The sequence below is a fragment of the Maniola jurtina genome, chromosome 15, assembly GCF_905333055.1.
Source record: "Maniola jurtina chromosome 15, ilManJurt1.1, whole genome shotgun sequence".
NCBI lineage: Eukaryota > Metazoa > Arthropoda > Insecta > Lepidoptera > Nymphalidae > Maniola > Maniola jurtina.
Genome location: NC_060043.1, coordinates 2,610,084 through 2,631,798, shown reverse-complemented (window position 1 = coordinate 2,631,798; position 21,715 = coordinate 2,610,084). Strand labels below are relative to the sequence as shown.

The following is a 21,715-nucleotide window of genomic DNA, read 5'->3' as shown; positions in this document are numbered from 1 at the left end:
ATTAAATAATGTATGCACTCTAATGGAACTTCAATAGCAATGAATTGGCAATTAGTATTATGGAATACACATTCCTTCACTTCTCATTCTCAGTATGGATGAGTAGTTTGAGAGTTACCAGAAACCAGAATAACAAAACAAATTAATACCCTGCCTCAATCAAGTCAAACTGTTATATTTCCAAGTAATCTAAATATATACAAGATAACAAGTGTAAATTAAAAATTTACAACACCCCCGACGATCCAAAGTATTTGAGTTTTCCAAAACATCATTTTCAAATAAATAATTATGTATTTAGGCAACGTCCATCTTGACAGCTTGACATTTGTCTATTGACATAATATTATGAACCTAACGGTTATCTAACCTTCTTTTCTACAAGAAAACTAGAAAAGAGCTGATAACTCTTAAACGGCTGAACCAATTTTTTTAGATTATAGCTAAGAACACTCTCGATCAAGCCACCTTTCAAACAAAAAAAACTAAATTAAAATCGGTTTATTCGTTTAGGCGCTACGATGCCACAGACAGATAGACAGATACACAGATACACAGATACACAGATACACAGACACACAGATACACACGTCAAACTTATAACACCCCTCTTTTTGGGTCGGGGGTTAAAAAGGGGACTGACTGATTGACTGACTTGTCTATCAACACGCAGCTCAATCTTAGATAGCTATTAGGACGTAAACGTTCGCTAAGAAAGGATTTTTGAAATTCAACCCCTAAAGGGGTAAAATTTGTGTAGTCCACAAGAATGAAGTAGGGGGCATTAGCTAGTTTTTTTTTGTATAAGTACAGCGTTAATTGCTTTCTCCAATCCAACTTTTCCATTAAAAGTGAAGAAGACCGGCACTTTAATGAAACACTTCAAGAGTAATTAAATTTTCATTAAAATAACGGAATAATAAAAAAAGGATGAAGTGAAGCACTAATAAACTTTGATTAATGCAAACTTTCGCTTTAACGATGATCGCAAAAATTATTATGATCGCATAGAATTAGTATTAAATTCCATCTATACCTACTACTTAATAAATAAAATTGAAGTGTCGTGTCTGTTTGAACGGGCTAAATTTCGGAATGGCTAAACCTATTTTGACGGGACTTTCACAGACAAGTAGAGGATTAACCATGGAGTAACATAGGCTACTTTTTTAACCAATTTTGAAAAATGGAGTTGTGTTTTTCTACCTATGTAATATCTCCGAGATTTCTGAACCGATTTGCGTAATTTTTTTTATATCGTGAAGGGAACTTTACAACATTGTTCCATAAAAAATTTGGATTCCAACACCTCAATCCTGATGCTGCAGGGGATCTGACCAATCCACGCGGGCAAAGCTGCGGGCATCGTCTAGTTTTAAATAAATTCACTTTACCCGGTACACGGTATCGTACCAGAACGCTAAATCCTTTGGCGGCACGGTTTTCCCGGTAGGGGGACGTTCACGTGAACTATTATGATAAAATTGTTTTTCTGTCGCTTGGTATATTTTAATGTTGTAGTACATTTATTAACCCCCGACCCAAAAAGAGGGGTGTTATAAGTTTGACGTGTGTATCTGTGTATCTGTCTGTGACATCGTAGCTCCTAAACTAATGAACCGATTTTAATTTAGTTTTTTTGTTTGAAAGGTGGCTTGATCGAGAGTGTTCTTAGCTATAATTCAAGAAAATCGGTTCAGCCGTTTGAAAGTTATCAGCTCTTTTCTAGTTACTGTAACCTTCACTTGTCGGGGGTGTTATAAATTTTTAATTTACACTTGTCATATTCATGAACTCAGAATTTTCTCCTTTTTTTGTTTGACACCCCACTCGATACAATAGCAAAACAATTTTATTGGAGACACCCATTTTTTAGTTTTCATGTTCTTCACCCGTAATTTAACAATGAATCAATTGACATCTCATTCATCAAAATCGGCCCAGTATTTTAAGCCCTACGCTCGAACACACAAAATCTGGATTCAAACATACATACATACATAGACAGCTAAAATCATAACCTTAATTGGCTTTGCCGTAATCGGGTAAAAACTGAAATGTTTTATCGCAGGTAAGTAATTCTTTAAAACCCATTTTGAAGTGAACTTAAAACTGTTCACCTCTCGCCCCACGAGGATTAGTCGTAAAAGCGTTTCACCTCGCTTTACATTGTAGAAGCGAATTCAGCGCTGTAGAGCTTTTCATTTGAATTTGTTTACTTTGCGGTAAAGCACTGCAGCGCCAAAAGGGTGTTAGAGTGAGTGACAATTCAAGGAGGACAAACGGTTTAAGTTAATTGCCAGTGGGTTTTGTATTATAAATATACGGCCACACCTGCGCGTTGTGAACGCTGGATGCGGGAGCTTCCACGACGTAAATCTATAGTGCAGGTATAGTGGTCGCATGGGTATATATTATGGCGCCATTAAAATAATAGGTACCTATCGTGGAAGGTGACCGGCGCGCGGCTGACGTTCCCGCTTCATAGTTGCTTTAGTCGCACAAGTTTGGATGATGCTCAAAGAAAACACTATAAATTGAAGTTTTGAACAAGTGTAAATTAAAAATTTATAACACCCTCGACGATCCAAAGTATTTGAGTTTTCCAAAACATCATTTTCAAATAAATAATTATGTATTTAGGCAACATCCATCTTGACAGCTTGACATTTGTCTATTGACATAATATTATGAACCTAACGGTTATCTAACCTTCTTTTCTACAAGAAAACTAGAAAAGAGCTGATAACTCTTAAACGGCTGAACCAATTTTTTTAGATTATAGCTAAGAACACTCTCGATCAAGCCACCTTTCAAACAAAAAAAACTAAATTAAAATCGGTTCATTCGTTTAGGCGCTACGATGCCACAGACAGATACACAGATACACAGATACACAGATACACAGATACACAGACACACAGATACACAGATACACAGATACACACGTCAAACTTATAACACCCCTCTTTTTGGGTCGGGGGTTAAAAAAGGAACCACACGCACACAATCTGCCATACCCAAATTAACCGCTCCCGTCTAATATTGAGATCTATAGAGTGCACTTTGACTTTGACATTGTTAAAACGAGACAGCGTTATATCGTTGGCATAAATCTGTCTCGTTTTAACTGACACTTCAGCCTGAGCAAAGGAAGAGTATGCTCTGTGGAAACGCTCTCTACGGACGGTATGCTCAGCCTACCACTGCATTGTCTCTCAGCACCAGCGGACTGATTCGCTAACTTAGTGTTCAACACTGAATGATAGCCACCGTGCTCATTTGACATTGGATGGTTGTACATTGCTGCTTCACACAGTGATATTAAAATATTTATTAGTAGAAACCTTCAATGGATTAATAATACGTTAGCAGGTGAGATCATATGTGGTGAGATGGCAGGTGATGAGACGCAAAAGTCAAAACTTGAAGTTAAATAAAAACAAGTGTAAATTAAAAATTTATAACACCCCCGACGATCCAAAGTATCTGAGTTTTCCAAAACATCATTTTCAAATAAATCATTATGTATTTAGGCAACGTCCATCTTGACAGCTTGACATTTGTCTATTGACATAATATTATGAACCTAACGGTTATCTAACCTTCTTTTCTACAAGAAAACTAGAAAAGAGCTGATAACTCTTAAACGGCTGAACCAATTTTTTTGGATTATAGCTAATAACACTCTCGATCAAGCCACCTTTCAAACAAAAAAAAGTAAATTAAAATCGGTTCATTCGTTTAGGCGCTACGATGCCACAGACAGATACACAGATACACAGATACACAGACACACAGATACACAGATACACACGTCAAACTTATAACACCCCTCTTTTTTGGTCGGGGGTTAAAAACACAAACTGTTTACACTTTCATTAAGCATTAAGTATTTTGTTTCTTTACAGTTAGTACTACTGTTGTTGTTGTAGTGCTCTTTTACTTTCATGTTAGGTACCATTATGTACTTCACTTTGTGTAAAGTTACTAACTTTAAAGTAAGTTACAAAAGTAGTTTTAAACTTTGTGCAAAGGGATTACTCTTAAATGAGTTTTACATTGTAAAGCGACTTAAACGATTTCGTAGCTACTCGTACATTTTATTCCACCACAAAAGAAAAATGATTTTTCTTTTGTGGTCTTTAAATACTTTTTCGTTTGATGGTCATGGTAGTGACCTTCTGCAATGAGGATTACGAAACAGAGAGATCACGAGATCAGAGAAAGAAAATATAAAAGACATGTAAAACTATTACGAATAAATAAAATTTAAAAAAAAACGCACGTCTATTGCATATTTCAGTGGGCATGCCATTATATTTTTAACCGACTTCAAAAAAGGAGGAGTTTCTCAATTCGTCGGAATCTTTTTTTTTGTACATCACTATGCAAAGCGTCCAACATAAACAATGCAATATTATTTATATAATAAAACTGTAACTGGACGATGTCTGTACTTACCTTAAAATTTTAACCGGAGGAAGTATTATTATCGATATAGATTCCAGAAAAATAAATATTTTTTAGTTTTATCTGTCTGTCTGCCTATGCACGCTTCACGCTAAAACTATCGATAGCAAAAATTCATTCGATTTTTTTTTTAAATGTATTTAATGTGCATTAATCGTTCAGTTACAGTTTTATTTTTTTGCATGAAAATATTATGAACAACTATTCTTAGCGGATTTTGCACGTGCATCAACGAAAGGTAGTTTCGTTAATTATTATAGGAGTAGGTACCGGTGAGTGAGCAGTTAGATTTTAGTTTTTCACATTTTTTCTAGTTTTATTTTTGAACCGTTGGAAGCTATGCAGCGTTGAAATCGTGTTAGTGACGAGAGACTGGTAAAGTATGGAGAAGTGCAAAATGGAAACCTTTTAATTTGATTGGCCTTACTGTACGTTAGGTGAATTAGGTTAACACTTTTGATGTTATTAGGGTTCTGTATGAACCATTGTAGTTTCATCCAGTCCATCTCCCTGTCTGTCCGTGTGATACAGCCATTTCCATCTCAATATGAATAGCTTGCGTCCCTTAAACTAACATATAGGCAACTTTTTATCCCGTAAGATCAAAGAATTCCCACGGGATGTTTAAAAACTTAATCCACGCAGACGAAGTCACAGGCGTCATCTAGTAAGTCTCCAAACCGTAGAGTGTTATAGTATGAAACAATTTGATGAATAAATAATTAATAATTGACTCAACCAATATCACACTTATAATATTATAAAGGCGAAAGTTTGTATGTGTGTGTGTGTGTGTGTGTGTATGTTTGTTACTCCTTCACGCAAAAACTACTGGACGGATTTGGCTGAAATTTGGAATGGAGATAGATAATATCCTGGATTAGCACATAGGCTACTTTTATCCTGGAAAATCAAAGAGTTCCCACGGGATTTCAAAAAACTTAAATCCACGCGGGCGAAGTCGCGGGCATCGGCTAGTAATTAATAATTGACTCAACCAATATACTACATAATGGCGTGAGTGCCTCAATATTTTGATGGTATTAGGTTAATTATATTGTGATAGCGTGATCATGATCTATCAGACATGTTAGTTTGACACATCAAGGTTATTAGTTACGTGTCATGGGACACGATGGGATCATTTATTATTCTAGTTACTTAGCTAACTCGCTCGCTAAGGGGTTACGCACTCATCCGATCCGAGCCCGTGAAAATACGGATGTAAAAAACTCGGACCGAAATCGGATATTGTTTACGCACTAATCCGATCTCTGATCCAAATCCAAGCTAATTCAGTGGACTTCTATGACATATCTACGTCATAATGTCCGATTTGAATTTGAGGCACATCCGAGGTATTCTCATGGATGACGGAAGTCGGAGCTAGTGCGTAAGCTACCATACAAATAGTTCTATGACTACTTCGAAACGTATTTTCACGGATTTGTATTGGATGCAATGCGTAATCGCCCTAAGGGTGACAAATCAACATCGAGCTATGCTGCGCTGTACTGCGCTGCGCTATGTTTGGTCAACTCGCTCGTCTAATATTTTAATGAGGATACAAACAAACTATGCTGTGCTGCGCTGTGTGAGGCTACGCTCTGTTTAAAAACGCAGCAGTCTCGAGCGAGGCGCGCTACCTGCCGTGCTGAGCCGCGCTGTGTCGAGCACATAAAATATCCATATCCGCTTCTTCGTCACTTTCATCTTCATCGGATTCAACTATGTCGTAATGTTTACGTTTTTTTGAAAATAAAGTCAATTTTGACGAGATAAACGACTACACGAGCTGCTGATTACTTTTATACTGAGCTAAGCAAAGCGCAGCACAGCTTGATGTTGATTGTTAAAAAAACGAAGCTTAAGAAGCACAGCACAGCGCAATACAGCGCAGCATAGCTCGATGTTGATTTGTCACCCTAAGACTCTGTGTTGCTCGTTTCTTGTACTTATTTACACAGTGTAAGAAACATGTAAGTGATATGCCAGAGCTAACTTCTGCAAGTTTCAATGCCAGTGGACATTCAGCCAAAGAGCAACTCAAATGCAACGTACATTAAATAATCATTTATGCAGGCCAACAGTGCTTTAATTCAGGATGTTGTTGAGTTTCCCACGATTGTAGTGCATAGCTAGGTATATTTGACTTTAGCAACCATAGTTTAAGCCACAGAATTCAAATACAGTGGTAGAGTTGATAGTTGCTGCTCTTTACAAAAATATAAAACAGTTCTCGGCGATTTTGAGTATCTAACTCATATTATATTATTAAATAAATTCTCTCGTACCTAAAATAATGTAAATAAATGTATTATAGAAGCAGGCGTTATTTTGCGGAAGTCTATGATATGCAAGGAACCAAAAGTTTAATTTGCTATAATCCGCCAAACCAACGAAATCTGTACGCAGCACCACACAAATTCTTACACTACTCGACGCGCGTTTCGCCCCGACACCGGAGCATCTTCAGGAAATGTAGACCTTACAATGTCTAATTGCAAGACTTTGCAACGAGTGGTGTCGGAATTTGTGTGGTGCTGCGTACCATACAGATTTCGTTGGTTTGGCGGATTATAGCAAATTAAGTTTTTGGTTCCTTGTATAATGTAAATAAAACAAAACGCTATTTAATTATCAAACGCTATCAACGGTATAAGTTATTTTACAATACGCTCAATGCGTAAGCCCACTAAAATATTTTTTAACTGTACTTAGGTTGCGCTCATCAAATACCTAGTAGGTGATGATGCAGCCTAAAGTGCAGTGCGTTTGCCTAGATCGCGCATATTTATTTTTCTTTTGAAAGACCTAGCTAGCAGGAAAAATACCGTACGAGTTGTTTATATTCTATTTTTATATTCAAACTAGAGGATGCCCGCGATTTCGTCCGCGTGGATTAAGTTTTTTCAAGATCTCGTGGGAACTGTTTGATTTTCCGTCTATGTCAATCACAGGGACACAAGGTAACTCAGTACCAAATTTCATACAAATCGCTTAAGCGGATGGCTTTTTGGGAATCCCGTGGGAACTCTTTGATTTTCCGGGATAAAAAGTAGCCTATGTCCGTCCCCGACGACGACGAAATTTGGTACAGGGTTAGCTTATGGATATAAGCTAACCCTGTACCAAATTTCGTCAGAATCGGTTAAACTGTTGGACCGTGAAAAGGTAGCAGACAGTCAGACAGATAGACAGACACACTTTCGCATTTATAATATTATAGTATGGATATGGATTGTAGAAGAGGGATCTACAGTCACACTAATATTATAAAGAGACAAGATTTGTTTTTTGTTTGTAATTGATAAAATCTGTACCGCTGCACCGATTTATCCATAAGTAACATTAGCTATGTATTATGTATCCATCCATCCATCCATCAGCCTGTAAGCGCCCACTGCTGGACATAGGCCTTTCCAAGAGCGCGCCACCAAACACGGTCCTCCGCCTTCCTCATCCACCCGCTCCCCGCCACCTTCTTCAGGTCATCGGTCCAGCGGGCTGGAGGTCGTCCCACACTGCGCTTACCGGTACGCGGTCTCCGCTCCAGAACACGTCTGCCCCAACGGCCGTCGGTTCTGCGACAGACATGGCCTGCCCATTGCCACTTCAGCTTGCTAATCCTCTGAGCTATGTCGGTCGCTTTTGTTCTCCTGCGAATTTCCTCGTTCCGGATTTTATCCCTGAGAGTAATACCCAACATAGCTCGCTCCATAGCGCGCTGAGCGACTTTTAGTTTGTGGATGAGGCCAACTGTCAGTGTCCACGTTTCTGCTCCATACGTCATCACAGGTAGGACACACTCATTGAAGACCTTAGTCTTAAGGCTTTGCGGTATCGACGATTCGAAGACCTGACGTAGCTTTAAAAATGCTGCCCAGCCCAGCTGGATTCTTCTGTCAGCCTCCTTGTCGAAGTTGTTTCTACCGAATTTTATAATATAATAATTTTGTATTATGTATACAAAGCCGGAAAGATCAGCTAGTTTACCTACGTAAAAAGTCAATTTGTCTAAAAAAATAATTATTCCTATTTCTAAAACTGTGCGGTGAGAGGCATAAGTTCCTCTACCGTTTCTAAAAAGCTAAATACTGAATTCCGTGGTCAAATAAGATTATGAGTTTAACCTTGCTGACTGCGAAAAATCAGCGCTGCTTTGTATTTTTAAGCAAATATTGCCTTATTGCTATAACGAATGCGAAAAAGTTAAAACAATAATCTGGTTAAGCATTCACGCTCGTTGAAGCCGCGTGAAATTAATTTTGAAAGCATTTTTCACTTCACATAAACTTTCAACTGAATGCATCCGAGCTTCCTATTCCTATCCCACTTCATGCGAAAATGTGTTGGTTTTTTGGATTGTCTTTCAATCACGCCGCATAACAGAATGACGGATCCAGGTGATTGTTTGCATGGTTATATTTAAAGACCTGGACATAGTGACATCAGCGATATTTTATCCTGGTAAATAAAAGAGACAGCTGGTATCTTTAAATTAGCCATCTTAGACGGGTCATTTTATTTTAATACTACCTACTGTATACCATACATTCTGTTTCTCAGAAAACAACTAACTTCTGGCGGTTCTGGGATCTTGGAACAATAGTAAGTTTGTTTGTAGGAAATAATCTCTGGAACTACTGAACCGATTTTGAAAATTCTTTCACCAGTAGAAAGCTACATTATTCCTGAGTGTCATGTTTTATTTTTATAGAAAACCGGCCAAGTGCGAGTCAGACTCGCGCACTGAGGGTTACGTACTCGGGTATTTTTTCCAACATTTTGCACGATAAATCAAAAACTGTTATATATAAAAATAAATAATGTTTTGAATGTACAGGTAAAGCCCTTTCATATGATACCCCATTTGGTATAGTTATCTTATTTTGAAAATTAAAACACATTTTAATTTTTTTTTAAATGATTTAACCATAAATTCGGGGTTTTCAGATTTATTCCTGTACTTGTGCTATAAGACCTACCTACCTGCCAAAGCTCATGATTCTAGGTCAACGGGAAGTACCCTATAGGTTTCTTGACAGACAGACAGACAACAAAGTGCAAGGGATCCGTTTTTCTTTTTGAGATACGGAACACTAAAAAGATCCCTACGAAAATTGTAATAAGCTACCCGTGCAAAGCCGGGGCGGATCACTAGAGTAATATACCTATTTACCTTGAGAAATAGTATGTGATCTTAATAATAAAAACCCAATAGAAACTTCGTTACGTAGTTAGCAACTATAATAACAATTTTTCTTTTGGAGCAATAAAATAAAAAGGAAACCTGTACCTATGTAAAAGAAAGTGATCTTTTCTTATTCAGAAAGTTTTCATTGTATAAGTTATTATCAGCGGTGGGTTTTATTGTAAACCGTTTTATTGTAATCGCCCCGGGGCAGATGTCTTTTTCGTATTATTACAAGTGTAAATTAAAAATTTATAACACCCCCGACAAGTGAAGGTTACAGTAACTAGAAAGGAGCTGATAACTTTCAAACGGCTGAACCGATTTTCTTGGATTATAGCTAAAAACACTCTGGATCAAACCACCTTTCAAACAAAAAAAAAACTAAATTAAAATCGGTTCATTAGTTTAGGAGCTACGATGCCACAGACAGATACACAGATACACACGTCAAACTTATAACACTCGTCTTTTTGGGTCGGGGGTTAAAAATGGACTAAACACTCAATTAACAAATCGACAAGTATATGTAGATTTGAGTTTTACACGATTCTACATTACAGTATTGTCATACTTTCGATAGAAAGCGGCTAACACCAAAAACTGGGCAAGTGCGAGTTGGACTCGTATTTGAAAGGTTCCGTAGCATCGCACAAGATAACATTATGTACTTTTTAAATTAGCATGTCGGTTGAGCACTCTTTCGTTTGGTATACCTACCTACAAGTTTTAGTAAAAAATTAAAGAACGCGACTGTCCTGCCAAAAAACGAATTGAAAAATTAAAATTTTCACATTTGAAAATGGCACTATAAGTACATAATACAGCCGGCATATTGATTTTTTTTTTTAATTTTTTAAATAATTTCACTCGGGATGTTGTAAGCATTCTAAATACACCCACCTCCAAATCTTTTCAGACATTTAGGGGTTATGGTGGTTATCACAGCTTACATACTATTAATATTAAACATAGGGCCTCATGTATAGTCATGAATGAATGAATGAGTACATACCACACATACATACCTACATGAACCCTGAAAACACTAGGTACACTCCTTTTTGGGCAGTTGTGTAAAAATTGATTCAGAGGCAATTATTATTTTAACTGATTAACTGAGGACTGATTTTTTTGTCGTTAAATAACTTACAAGTAACTGAGGATTCGAGTCGTTCCCTATTTTTTTTTCTATTCAAAACGTTGAATAAGTGTAAAGAATCAGCCCTGAAAGGATCTATGAAAATGAAATCATTAGAATAGACTCTGGAGTTTTTCTTTCTTCCCACTCATCGACAATTCAGCTCACGTTCTTAGAATTCTTAAGCTATAAGAAGTCGTAATGGCCTCAGCATAGAGGGCGAGTCCTCATAAAACTATTCCTTTCTATTTTATCTGACCTTGGCGGAAATATGTAGGACGGGCGTTATCTGAGGCAAAAATAGTTTATAAGGGTTTGGTTGAAGTAAATAATAATGGTATGTGGGAGTAGGAAGAAAAAAGAAATAGTCTCTTTGCCCGTGACTTTGTCCGCATGGAATTTGAGTACTTATTTTTAGGGTTCCGTATCCAAAGTGTGCCAATTGGACCCTATTACTAAACCTCCGCTCACCGTCCGTCCGTCTGTCCATCCGCCTGTTTATTAGTCGGCTGTATCTCGTGAACCGTAATAGGTAGATTTGAAATTTTCACGGAATGTGTATTTCTAAAACCGCTCTAACAACAAATAATAAAAAATTCAAAATGTTCGCTATTAGAGTTTTGTAAAATTTAAAAGTTACGATAGTACGGAATCCTTCGTATGCGTCGCCGACTCGGTTTTTTTAATTTTCCCGTTTGCTCTACCAAAACCTTGCCGCAAAATCATTTACTAGCTTTATTTTTGAGTATGCCATTGTTTTAGTCAGCAATGAAAATAATATTTAAAAAAAAAATTGCTGAAGTATGTCCGACTAGTTTAAAATCGTCCATTTTTTGAATTTCTGCCAGCTAAAATAATACAATACAAAACTATTCATTGTTTACTTAATGTGTACATAAGAAGTTAAATGTAACAAGAAACACATACTCGTACATATAAATAAGTACATACTTAATATATAATATTTTTACTAAAAACGATTTAAGTAATATACAACAAAAACAACAATTATTTATTAATATTTTATTACTTTTATATTATTTCATGCGAAAAATGTATCGTAGGTAAAGGTTATGTAATCGTATCGGAAAAATTGTAGGTAGTGAAAGGAAAATTGAAGTCCCAGCCTCCCAGGTGTTATTCGTACAAGTTTCGGAATCAAATAAATCAAGTTCGTAGGAACAAGGGCCCACGAGGAAGTTATAAACTGTGGGAGTTATTCTCCACGCCTTCGATAATGTAGTTAGCACCTACCTTTACATTGAGGTAACTTCCGAAAAAAAATATTAAGAGGTTTCATTTATAAAAAGGGGTCCATTAAACGATAGGTTAGCATTAGTCAATGATAGGTATTATGGTCCAAGATCCCAGTGCCGCTAGATATTACTTATTTTCTGAGAAACTAAGAAACAAAAGCCTTAAAAATTACCGCTTTTGGGTCACATTAAATGTACAGAGCTACCTTTTTACTCTCGCTCTGAATTGACTAAATTTTTACCTTACAGCTCTTATTGTTTACTAGCTTATGCCTGCGACTTCATTCGCGTGGACTATACAAATTTCGAAACCCTATTTGACCCCTTTAGTTAAAAATCTTTTGTTAACCTAATACTATACTTAGCTAGCTATCTATATGCATACGTTTCAGCCCGCTCCAGTAGTTTGAGCTGTGCGTTGATTAATCAATCAGCCATTCACCTTTTTTACCCCCGACCCAAAAAGAGGGGTGTTATGAGTTTGACGTATGTATCTGTGTATCTGTGTATCCGATTTTAATTTAGTTTTTTTTTGTTTGAAAGGTGGATTGATCGAGAGTGTTCTTAGCTATAAAAATCGGTTCAGCCGTTTGAAAGTTATCAGCTTTTTTGTAGTTACTGGAACCTTCACTTGTCAGGGGTGTTATAAATTTTTAATTTACACTTGTCTTTTATTTATACTAGATGATGCCCGCGACTTCATCCGCGTGGATTTAGGTTTTTTAAAAATCCCGTAGGAACTCTTCGATTTTCCCGCATAAAAAGTAGCCAACCGTGAAAAGCTAGCAGACAGACGACAGACACACTTTCGCATTTATGATATTAGATTTTAAATGGATGTGGCACGTAATACTAGACGAAACCTATTTTGCTACGGATCTCTAAACAGGACCGTGCGGGAGAGTTATAAAGTTTAGACCTTCGGTAATGAAGTTATCTATTGAGCGAACTCCGGTAATGATGTTGAGGGACTTTGAGTTGTTCAAGAAGTCTTATCAAACTCATTCAGTAGTTTTGACGAGTGGGCTTGCCATTGTTATAGAACAAGCTTGTAATCACCCACGAAATTGGAAGAGTTGAGTGTCGTTTTAGAAATAGAAATATTTTTTTATCAACTAAATATTTACAAGTGCTTTCGAATCGTCAAATGAATCTATTACTGGTACGTTCCCCCTTCCCACCCAAAAAAACCAGCAAGAAACTCGGCGGTTGCTCTTTTTTACACGACTACCCAAATGAAGGAGTGCAATGTTTTCAAGGGCCATGTAAGTGTGTACCTATGTCAGTTTTTTATACCACCATAACTTCCTAATGCCTAAACATTGGGATGTATGGGGTATCGTTAAATCATAACGAGTGTTACTGGTTAAATAAAATTAGAAAAAAAAATTTATAAAAATTAAAAAAAAAAATATATAGTCAGTCGGTATTTTAAGGATACCCCATTACGGACCCAGAAATCACATACACGAACCTACACAGTCCTATAAAAAGCTAGGTAAAATATTCTAGCTAGTTTCATTGACACAGTTTACCTATATCACAGGTATAGGCAGGCTTGCGTGCTTAGATGCATTAATTTGCCTCTTATATAACTGTAAACAGGCTGCAATTTCAGCAATTTTAGGTGATGTGAATAAGTAAGTGCTTTTGTATAATGCACTATTGCATGCCTGTAACGATTTACTAATATTGTATGGGTATACTTACGGTGATTTATTTTCGGTTTAACCTTGGTCAGTTTCATTGGCTGGTTGGTTTTTTAATCTGCTGAAAGGTTAGCCCTTGACTGTGTTTCACCTTTGGTAATTGACGGTGCAGTCTAAGGTTCAGTTGCATCACAGGCGGTTAAAGTTACGTTACGGTTAAAATTTTAACCGTTTCAACTTTGAACCAAATAGATTGTTCTTACTAGTATTTATGTTGGACAGAACTTTTCCTTAAACCTTTATCGTGAAGGTATGAATACTAAATTGTAGAACCATTTCTATTAAAAAAAGTTACGTCAGTTAAAAATAGTTTTGTGCTTTGTTTGAGAATCTTCTCGTCAACGATACCTTACAAGACAATTATGAGCGTATTTGGGAACCCTCCTATACAATTTTTGAAACTTTTGAAATAATTAGGTATCGGGTTTAGGCCTTTGATTTACATACTATTTTTAAGTTTGTGTTTACTAATTCAGGAGTTATGAGTCTGGTAGATGGATAAATACAGACAGATAGACAAGTGCAATTTTTGAGTGAATCTGCAGTTGTCTATCTGTAGTAGACGCTCACCTCCTGATTTCACTTTCTCAATTACCTAGCTATTATCTAACACAGGCTGCGTTCAAGAAACTGTATACGACTAACTGTCACTGTAAACGAGGCAAATTTAGGTACTCGTCATAAATCTATTTCTTTTTAACTTTGTCTGTTTGAGTAAAGTCAAAGTGCTTCATTCTACTCTGCAGATGTACGTTGTTCATTAGAGCTGCTTTGCGTTGAACACTTTCTTCACAGTTTATGTTGGTACGAACCTGTCAACGATTATTATCGTCGTAGATTGTAGAAAAACCAATCAAAAATAAAGGTCAGAAAACAGATGTCGAGAACGTACCCTAAGCGGCAAAGCAGAAACTCATTATAGGGCGGAAAGCCTCCCGTGTTATTAGAAAACAACTTCCCTTCCCTTCACCCCTGCCCTGTTACCCTCCATCCCTCGGAAACTCTAATGCGAGGGAAATTGACATTTTACTCCGCCAATAACATTTTACTGCGGGTATATTTGTTTTTATCGTGTCAAACATTTTTATTTTTTATCTAACAGAACTGCCAAGTGGCGTTCGTAAAAATTGTTAACAGGGCTCTCTCCGTCACTTACTCCATACAATCGTAGTTCCAATTTCATTTGAATATTAAGCAACCAAAGTTCGTAAAGTTTTGCAGACATATTCTAGAAACTAATATCTGTGCCTGTGGTGTTTTAGATTTTTCTAAAAATATGTAGTTTTAAAATTACAGGGACTCAAAGATTTGTATGTGAATTTTTAAGACCGCGTAACTTTGAAACCGAATATTTTAACAGAAATCTGGAAAATCACAGGCATAGATATTAGTTTCTAGAATATGTCTGCAAAATTTCATGGACTTTGGTTGCTTAATATTCAAATGAAATTGGAACTACGTTTGTATGGAGCAAGTGACGGAGAGACCCCCCTTAACACATAGGCTCTCGCCTCTCACACTAAATCTGATCCGAAAAAATTTGAAAAGTCGTCATCCCTTTCGACGGATGTTGCTAGCATATTTTTGCTTGGACCCGAATTGGATTCCGTGCGTTCATACAAGTATTGTAGTTAGTTCGGTCCAGCAATGCTCCAAATTGGAGATATTTCCGGTTTCGGAAAAGGAAATTCGGATTTCGTGCAAAACTCCTATTATGAATTGTACTACAGCTACGAGAATTCTCATATTGGGACGGATGGAGTGCGTCAAGAACTCAAAAATCTATGAAAACTAATGGACTCACCCCGGCATCCCTCGAGTTGAATTTCTAAAAATTCTTCATATTATAGTTTATGTTGCCTGCTTGCAAAATCTGAAGTTTGTGGACATTGGCTTGATTGATGCTTGATTGTAAATCAATGTTAGTAGATCCAATGTACACGTGTATAGTTGTACGTTGATTTAGATTCGCTATCTGCTGCTAAGAAAAAAGGTAAACAAGTGTAAATTAAAAATTTATAACACCCCCGACGATCCAAAGTATCTGAGTTTTCCAAAACATCATTTTCAAATAAATAATTATGTATTTAGGCAACGTCCATCTTGACAGCTTGACATTTGTCTATTGACATAATATTATGAACCTAACGGTTATCTAACCTTCTTTTCTACAAGAAAACTAGAAAAGAGCTGATAACTCTTAAACGGCTGAACCAATTTTTTTAGATTATAGCTAAGAACACTCTCGATCAAGCCACCTTTCAAACAAAAAAAAACTAAATTAAAATCGGTTCATTCGTTTAGGCGCTACGATGCCACAGACAGATACACAGAAACACAGATACACAGATACACAGATACACAGATACACAGATACACAGATACACAGATACACAGACACACAGATACATAGATACACACGTCAAACTTATAACACCCCTCTTTTTGGGTCGGGGGTTAATAAATAAGTCCCCCGTTGGAGTGAGGAGGCGACTCCTACCTGGTGCAAAGGTTGTCCATCCCATTCAGCATGGCAATTCTGCGAGTTTGATAGACGACACCTTTGCCTAGCCAGGGGTGAACTTTTAACTATTATTATTAATTATGACCTGCAATATTTTAATGTATTTTGATAATTACCTAATGATCTAATATCACCTATTTGATAAAAAAAGAAGTTATATTTTTTATTCGCTATAATCCAAAATTATATCTATTATAGTATATTCGCTCAAATACATAGATATTGGTAGCAATATAACCAGCTAGCATGGAATTTATCGCAATGTGATAATAATTACAAATTCGCAAACGGGATAGTTTATCAATAGTCTCTTAGGAGCAATAAACAATAACAAACACGTATTATTTTAACGCAAATACATTTAATGTCCTTCCAACTTTTTAACTACGGCGGCCATCTCCACTGAGATTAGCCATCTGCATGGGAGATATTATGGTGCACAAGTCACCCTCACTCTCATAGTCTGATTGGACGGCAATCCGACACGACCGGAGAGTGATCAGACGTAAGAATGATGGCTTTACGTGATCCTCGAGGCACAAGGATTAAACACCACCAATTTACTCCGGGCTAGTGCTAAAAATTCCTTGACAGAAAAGCCCAATACCTAATTTTGGTCTGAATTAGCAATCAGCCCCAGGACTATGTTCGCCGGCGAAAATGCTAACCACTAGATAAACAAAACAAAGCAAATATTATATTTACATCCGTTTTCATTATGTAATCAGTAAATAAGTTACTGATGCTGAGTTGTTGATTTAACTTATCTAATCACGAGACTCCGTACAATTCTTATGATTAAATTAGTTTAATCATTACTTAAATTTGTGATTTTGTTTCGAATAACTCACCACTAGCAACGTTGTTAATTTACCTATCAAAAAATCTATGTTAATTTTGACAAATAACAACGTTGCTGACTTGGTATATATTGCATACGTCAATCAAACACCGCGGTAGGTAGCTAACTGCTTTATTCATACACCCGCACTTATCCTACACTACACATCTCTTTCCTATAAAAAGTCTTATTTACTAGGTTTACATAGGGAACACTTAGGTAATTCATCTTAACACTTACCCATCTACTAATTAAGTATACCATAATTATCTGCTTTTCCTTCCCCCCTAACTAAACACTTAAATCGTTAAAAAATAAACCTATTCTATTTTATCTGCTAAGAACTAATTGATTAAGTCTTTTAAGTACATTTTGTAATATAACCAAATTTATCAAAAACAAACTTTTTAACTTATCTCTCGTAACTAAGAAGTTATATTAGGTAATACTTATTTAAAAAAAATGCTAAAATGTACCACTTATCTAATTAATCAACCTGCCTCAATTGAAGCTTTCTATTCCTTAATTATTATTTTTCTTCTTTTTTTTTTTTTAATGCATGTATAATATTTTTATGTATATCCTTAGTTAAGTGTTTTTCTTAATCATTACTTCTCACTCTTTTTTACGTAGCCGGCACGCTCTCTTAGGTCTTTCCATAATTTCAACTGGGGATTCTAGACATGGCGACCGCCCCCCGTCGTCGTCTAGCTCGGACGTCGGGGATAGTACCCACCCAGGTCGCGGCGACGGCGTCGAGGTCGACGTTTGCTCCCCGCACTCCTGCGACTCCAACTGAGTTGTGGACTCCTCTACATCCTTCCCGGGTGAATACGACTCCTTGGCATTTTGGTTTTGTCTCCGCGGTCTTGTGTTTACATATTGATCCGTAATACTTATCTCCGTACTTTCTGGTTCTGATCCGGGTCCGACGTTCCATGAGAAACGACTATTCCTCAGTGGTAATATTTGATCTGTGTGTCTGCGACAAATATTTCCTTTGTTTAGCAATATTTTGTACGATACTGGCCCCGTTTTTTCTATTATATCCCCTTCGATCCATTTATTGTCCTTTGTGGAGTAATTTCGTGTTAATATTTTATCTCCGATATCGAATTTTCGTACGACTCCGCCCGAGCTTTCTATTTGCTTGCTTTGTGCATCCGCAACTATCTTCGATGTACTCGGGCGCATCGCGTCTAGTCTATTCCGCAGGCGCCTCCCTAACAGAGCTACTGCCGGTTCTACTCCTGTGGTTGCATGTGGACAGTTTCTATATTGTAATAAAAATCGACATAAGCTAGCGTGTATGTCTTCCCCTTCTAACACCGCCTTTTTAATAGTTTTCTTCACGGTTTTAACCGCATTCTCGGCTGCTCCGTTTCCTTGCGGTCTATACGGTGAAGATGTAACATGCCTGATTATATTTTTACTGCAGAACTCCTTAAACTCTGCACTTTGGAACGGCGGGCCATTGTCGGTCACCAGTTGGTCAATTAGCCCAAATCTAGAAAATAAACTACGAAAAAATTTAATGGTATCGTACGCCGCGGTACTACGTATTTGTTCCACTTCTAACCACTTACTATAAGCATCGACTACGACGATATAATATTTACCATGGAATTGAGCAAAGTCCGCATGTAGTCGTTTCCAAGGTCCCGCCGGAAATTCCCATGGATGTAAAGTGGTTTTAGGAGGAGCGTCCCGTACATTTCGACATGCTTCACACTTCTGTCCCACCGACTCGATATCTTTATCTATAGAAGGCCAATATACATAATTTCTGGCAATAGACTTCATTTTTACAATTCCTAAATGTCCTGAATGTATTTCAAATAAGACCCGTTCCTGTAAACTTTGAGGAATTATTAATCGGTATTTGTATAAAATACACCCATGATCAATATACAGCTCTGCGCGCCTCACAAAAAATGCCTGCTCATCCTCTTTACACTTCTCTGGCCATCCGAACATAATATATCCATAAATTCGACTCAATAAATTATCTTTTTTTATTTCTACTGCAATCTCTTTATAACTTACCGGTAACGTTTCATTCATATATAGTAAATAATGATTTTCGGATTTGACTGGACTGTCGTGTTTTTTTCCCTCTAATGGTAGACGAGATAACGCGTCCGCATTGCCGTTACATTTTGATTTCACGTAATTGATGTCAAAATCATACGCTGCCAATTTAGCCGCCCAACGTTGTAGTCGACTTGCTGCCGTTTGTGGAATGCCCCCTTTTGGCCCAAAAATATACACCAGAGGTTTATGGTCCGTTTTTAAAATAAATTTTCTACCAAAGAGGTATTGGTGATGTTTTTGTACCCCGTACATTATCGCCAATGCTTCTTTATCTAGTTGACTGTAGTTCTTCTCTGTATCCCCGAGCGTTCTAGACGCGCAGCTGATCGGCCGTTCCGTTCCGTCGGCAAATACGTGCGCCAGAACTGCCCCTATACCATACGAGCTACTATCTACTGATAAAACTAACGGAAGCGCTGGATCGTAATGACATAACACTCTGTCGCTTGCTAAAATATTCTTTATGTTTATAAATGCGTCTTCGCAATTTATATCCCAGTTCCATGGCTGATTTTTCTTTAAAAGAGAATATAATGGATGTAGCAATGAACTTAAGTTAGGAACAAACTTGCCATAGTAATTTATTAGGCCTAGAAAAGCTTTCAATTGAGTCACGTTTCCCGGTGTTGGAGCTTTCACAATAGCCTCCACTTTTGTCATGTCCGGATGCAAACCATGTTTATCAATAATAAATCCTAGGTATGACACACTTTTTTGTAAGAATTTACATTTATTTATTTTTACAGTTAGGCCCATAGTCGCCAATCTTTCGATTACAGCTCTCAGATTATTTTTATGTGTTTCGCGATCTTTTCCCGTTATGCAAATATCATCTAAAAAGACAACCGTGTTTGGTAAACCTCTAAGAGTCTCTTCCATAATTTTTTGGAATTTTTGAGGGACACAGTTCAACCCATAAGGTGTACGTTTGAAAGCGTAGGTACCTATGTGCGTTGAAATCGCAGTACACGCTTGCGACTCGGGGTGGAGAGGTACTTGCATGTACGCGGTCGTCAGATCAATTTTAGAATATTCCTGACCACCGCTCAAGGCTGCAAATAATTCTTCGATGCGCGGCAACGGATAATGATCCATTTTTAATTTTGGGTTAATAGTCGATTTGTAGTCCCCGCATAACCTAATATCCCCCGATGGCTTAATAACTGGAACTATTGGTGTGCCATAGTCCGAATGTTCAACCGGATAGATCGATCCTTCCTTTTCTAAACGCTTAATTTCTCTCTCCACTGCGCTTCGCAATGCTAAAGGTACCGGCCGGGCGCGAACGAAAACCGGTTTGTTATCTGTGAGCTGTAAACGAATTTGTTTCTTACATTCGCCCAACTTGTCCGTAAATACCGAAGAATATTCTGTCTTTAACTCGTTTATGAACCGATCGCGATACTCATTATCACTATCTTCTTGTAAAATGTTATTAATGCATAATTCATTTATTTTAAATTTTTGAATCCAACTCCTACCTAACAAGGGACGACTCCCATTTTTTATTATGTACAATTGTAAGTTTTGTTGATGATTGTCCTCGATACATGCATCTACTAATATAAACCCGATCGGTTCAATTCGCGAGCCCGAGTATGAGCATAATTTAATTTCATCTTTCAAAATCGTATAATTCGAAAACATACTATTGTAACATCTTTCACTAATAGCCGAGATTTTGCTACCGGTATCTAACTCACATTTTAGTATTTTATTCCCTATTTTAACATTAATAAAAAACGGCTTGTCTCCGCTTGCAACCGCCCGTATATTGTACATTTCACTTTCCGAGTCATCACTCATAAAATTATGCCGTTTTTCGGCCGTTTTGTTGGCCGCTTTACACATCACCTTCAAATGCCCTCTACGTAAACACAAATCACAATTATACTGCTTATAACGACACTTATCTGCCGAAGAGGCCGCCGGCCTGGCCCGGCCTGCTGGTCCGCCACGCAGCGCGTGCAGCGCCTCGCCGCCCGCCTCGCCGCTGCCACCGGCCGCGCTCGAGCCGGCCGCGCCGCCTGGCCCGGCCGCGCTGCCTGCGCCTGCACCTATGTTGCTGCCGAAGTCCCCAGAATATGCACCGCCCAAACTATTGCGGCCGCTCACTCTGTCCACATGCTTCTCCGCAGCTTCTAATCCTAGAGCTAGCTCCACCGCCTTCTTGTATGTTAAATTAGTCTCGACCAGCAATCTAGCTTTAATATCCGTGCTTTGTAATCCAGTAAGGAACTGTTCACATAGATTTTCTTCTAGGTTTTGCCCAAACTTACATTCCGTTGCTAAATGCTTTAACTGCTGCAAAAATTCTAGTATGGATTCCCCAGCTTTTTGTTTTCGCTGTCGAAACACTTCCCGCTCCACGTATATTGAACGTTGAGGTTCTAAATGGTTTTTTACTATTGTTACTAATTCTTCAAATGTTTTCTCTTCAGGTTTGTTTGGTGCACATAAGTCACACATTAAATTATAGGTGC

At 37.5% G+C, this 21,715-nt stretch overlaps 2 protein-coding genes across 2 annotated transcripts in view; one reads left to right on the top strand and one right to left on the bottom strand.

The window, feature by feature from the left end:
* The window catches only part of LOC123872428 (calmodulin-A-like), a 205,707-nt gene that overhangs the window by 18,411 nt on the left and 165,581 nt on the right, over nt 1–21,715 (top strand). The gene's annotated exons all lie outside the window — the stretch shown is intronic.
* Nucleotides 17,257–21,101, bottom strand: LOC123872409 (uncharacterized protein K02A2.6-like). Its single transcript, XM_045916671.1, has 2 exons — nt 20,268–21,101; nt 17,257–19,963 (listed from the first exon to the last, which is right to left on the bottom strand). Exon 2 carries the CDS (start codon nt 19,890–19,892, stop codon nt 17,754–17,756), a length of 2,139 nt encoding a protein of 712 aa, XP_045772627.1. The 5' UTR covers nt 19,893–19,963; nt 20,268–21,101; the 3' UTR covers nt 17,257–17,753.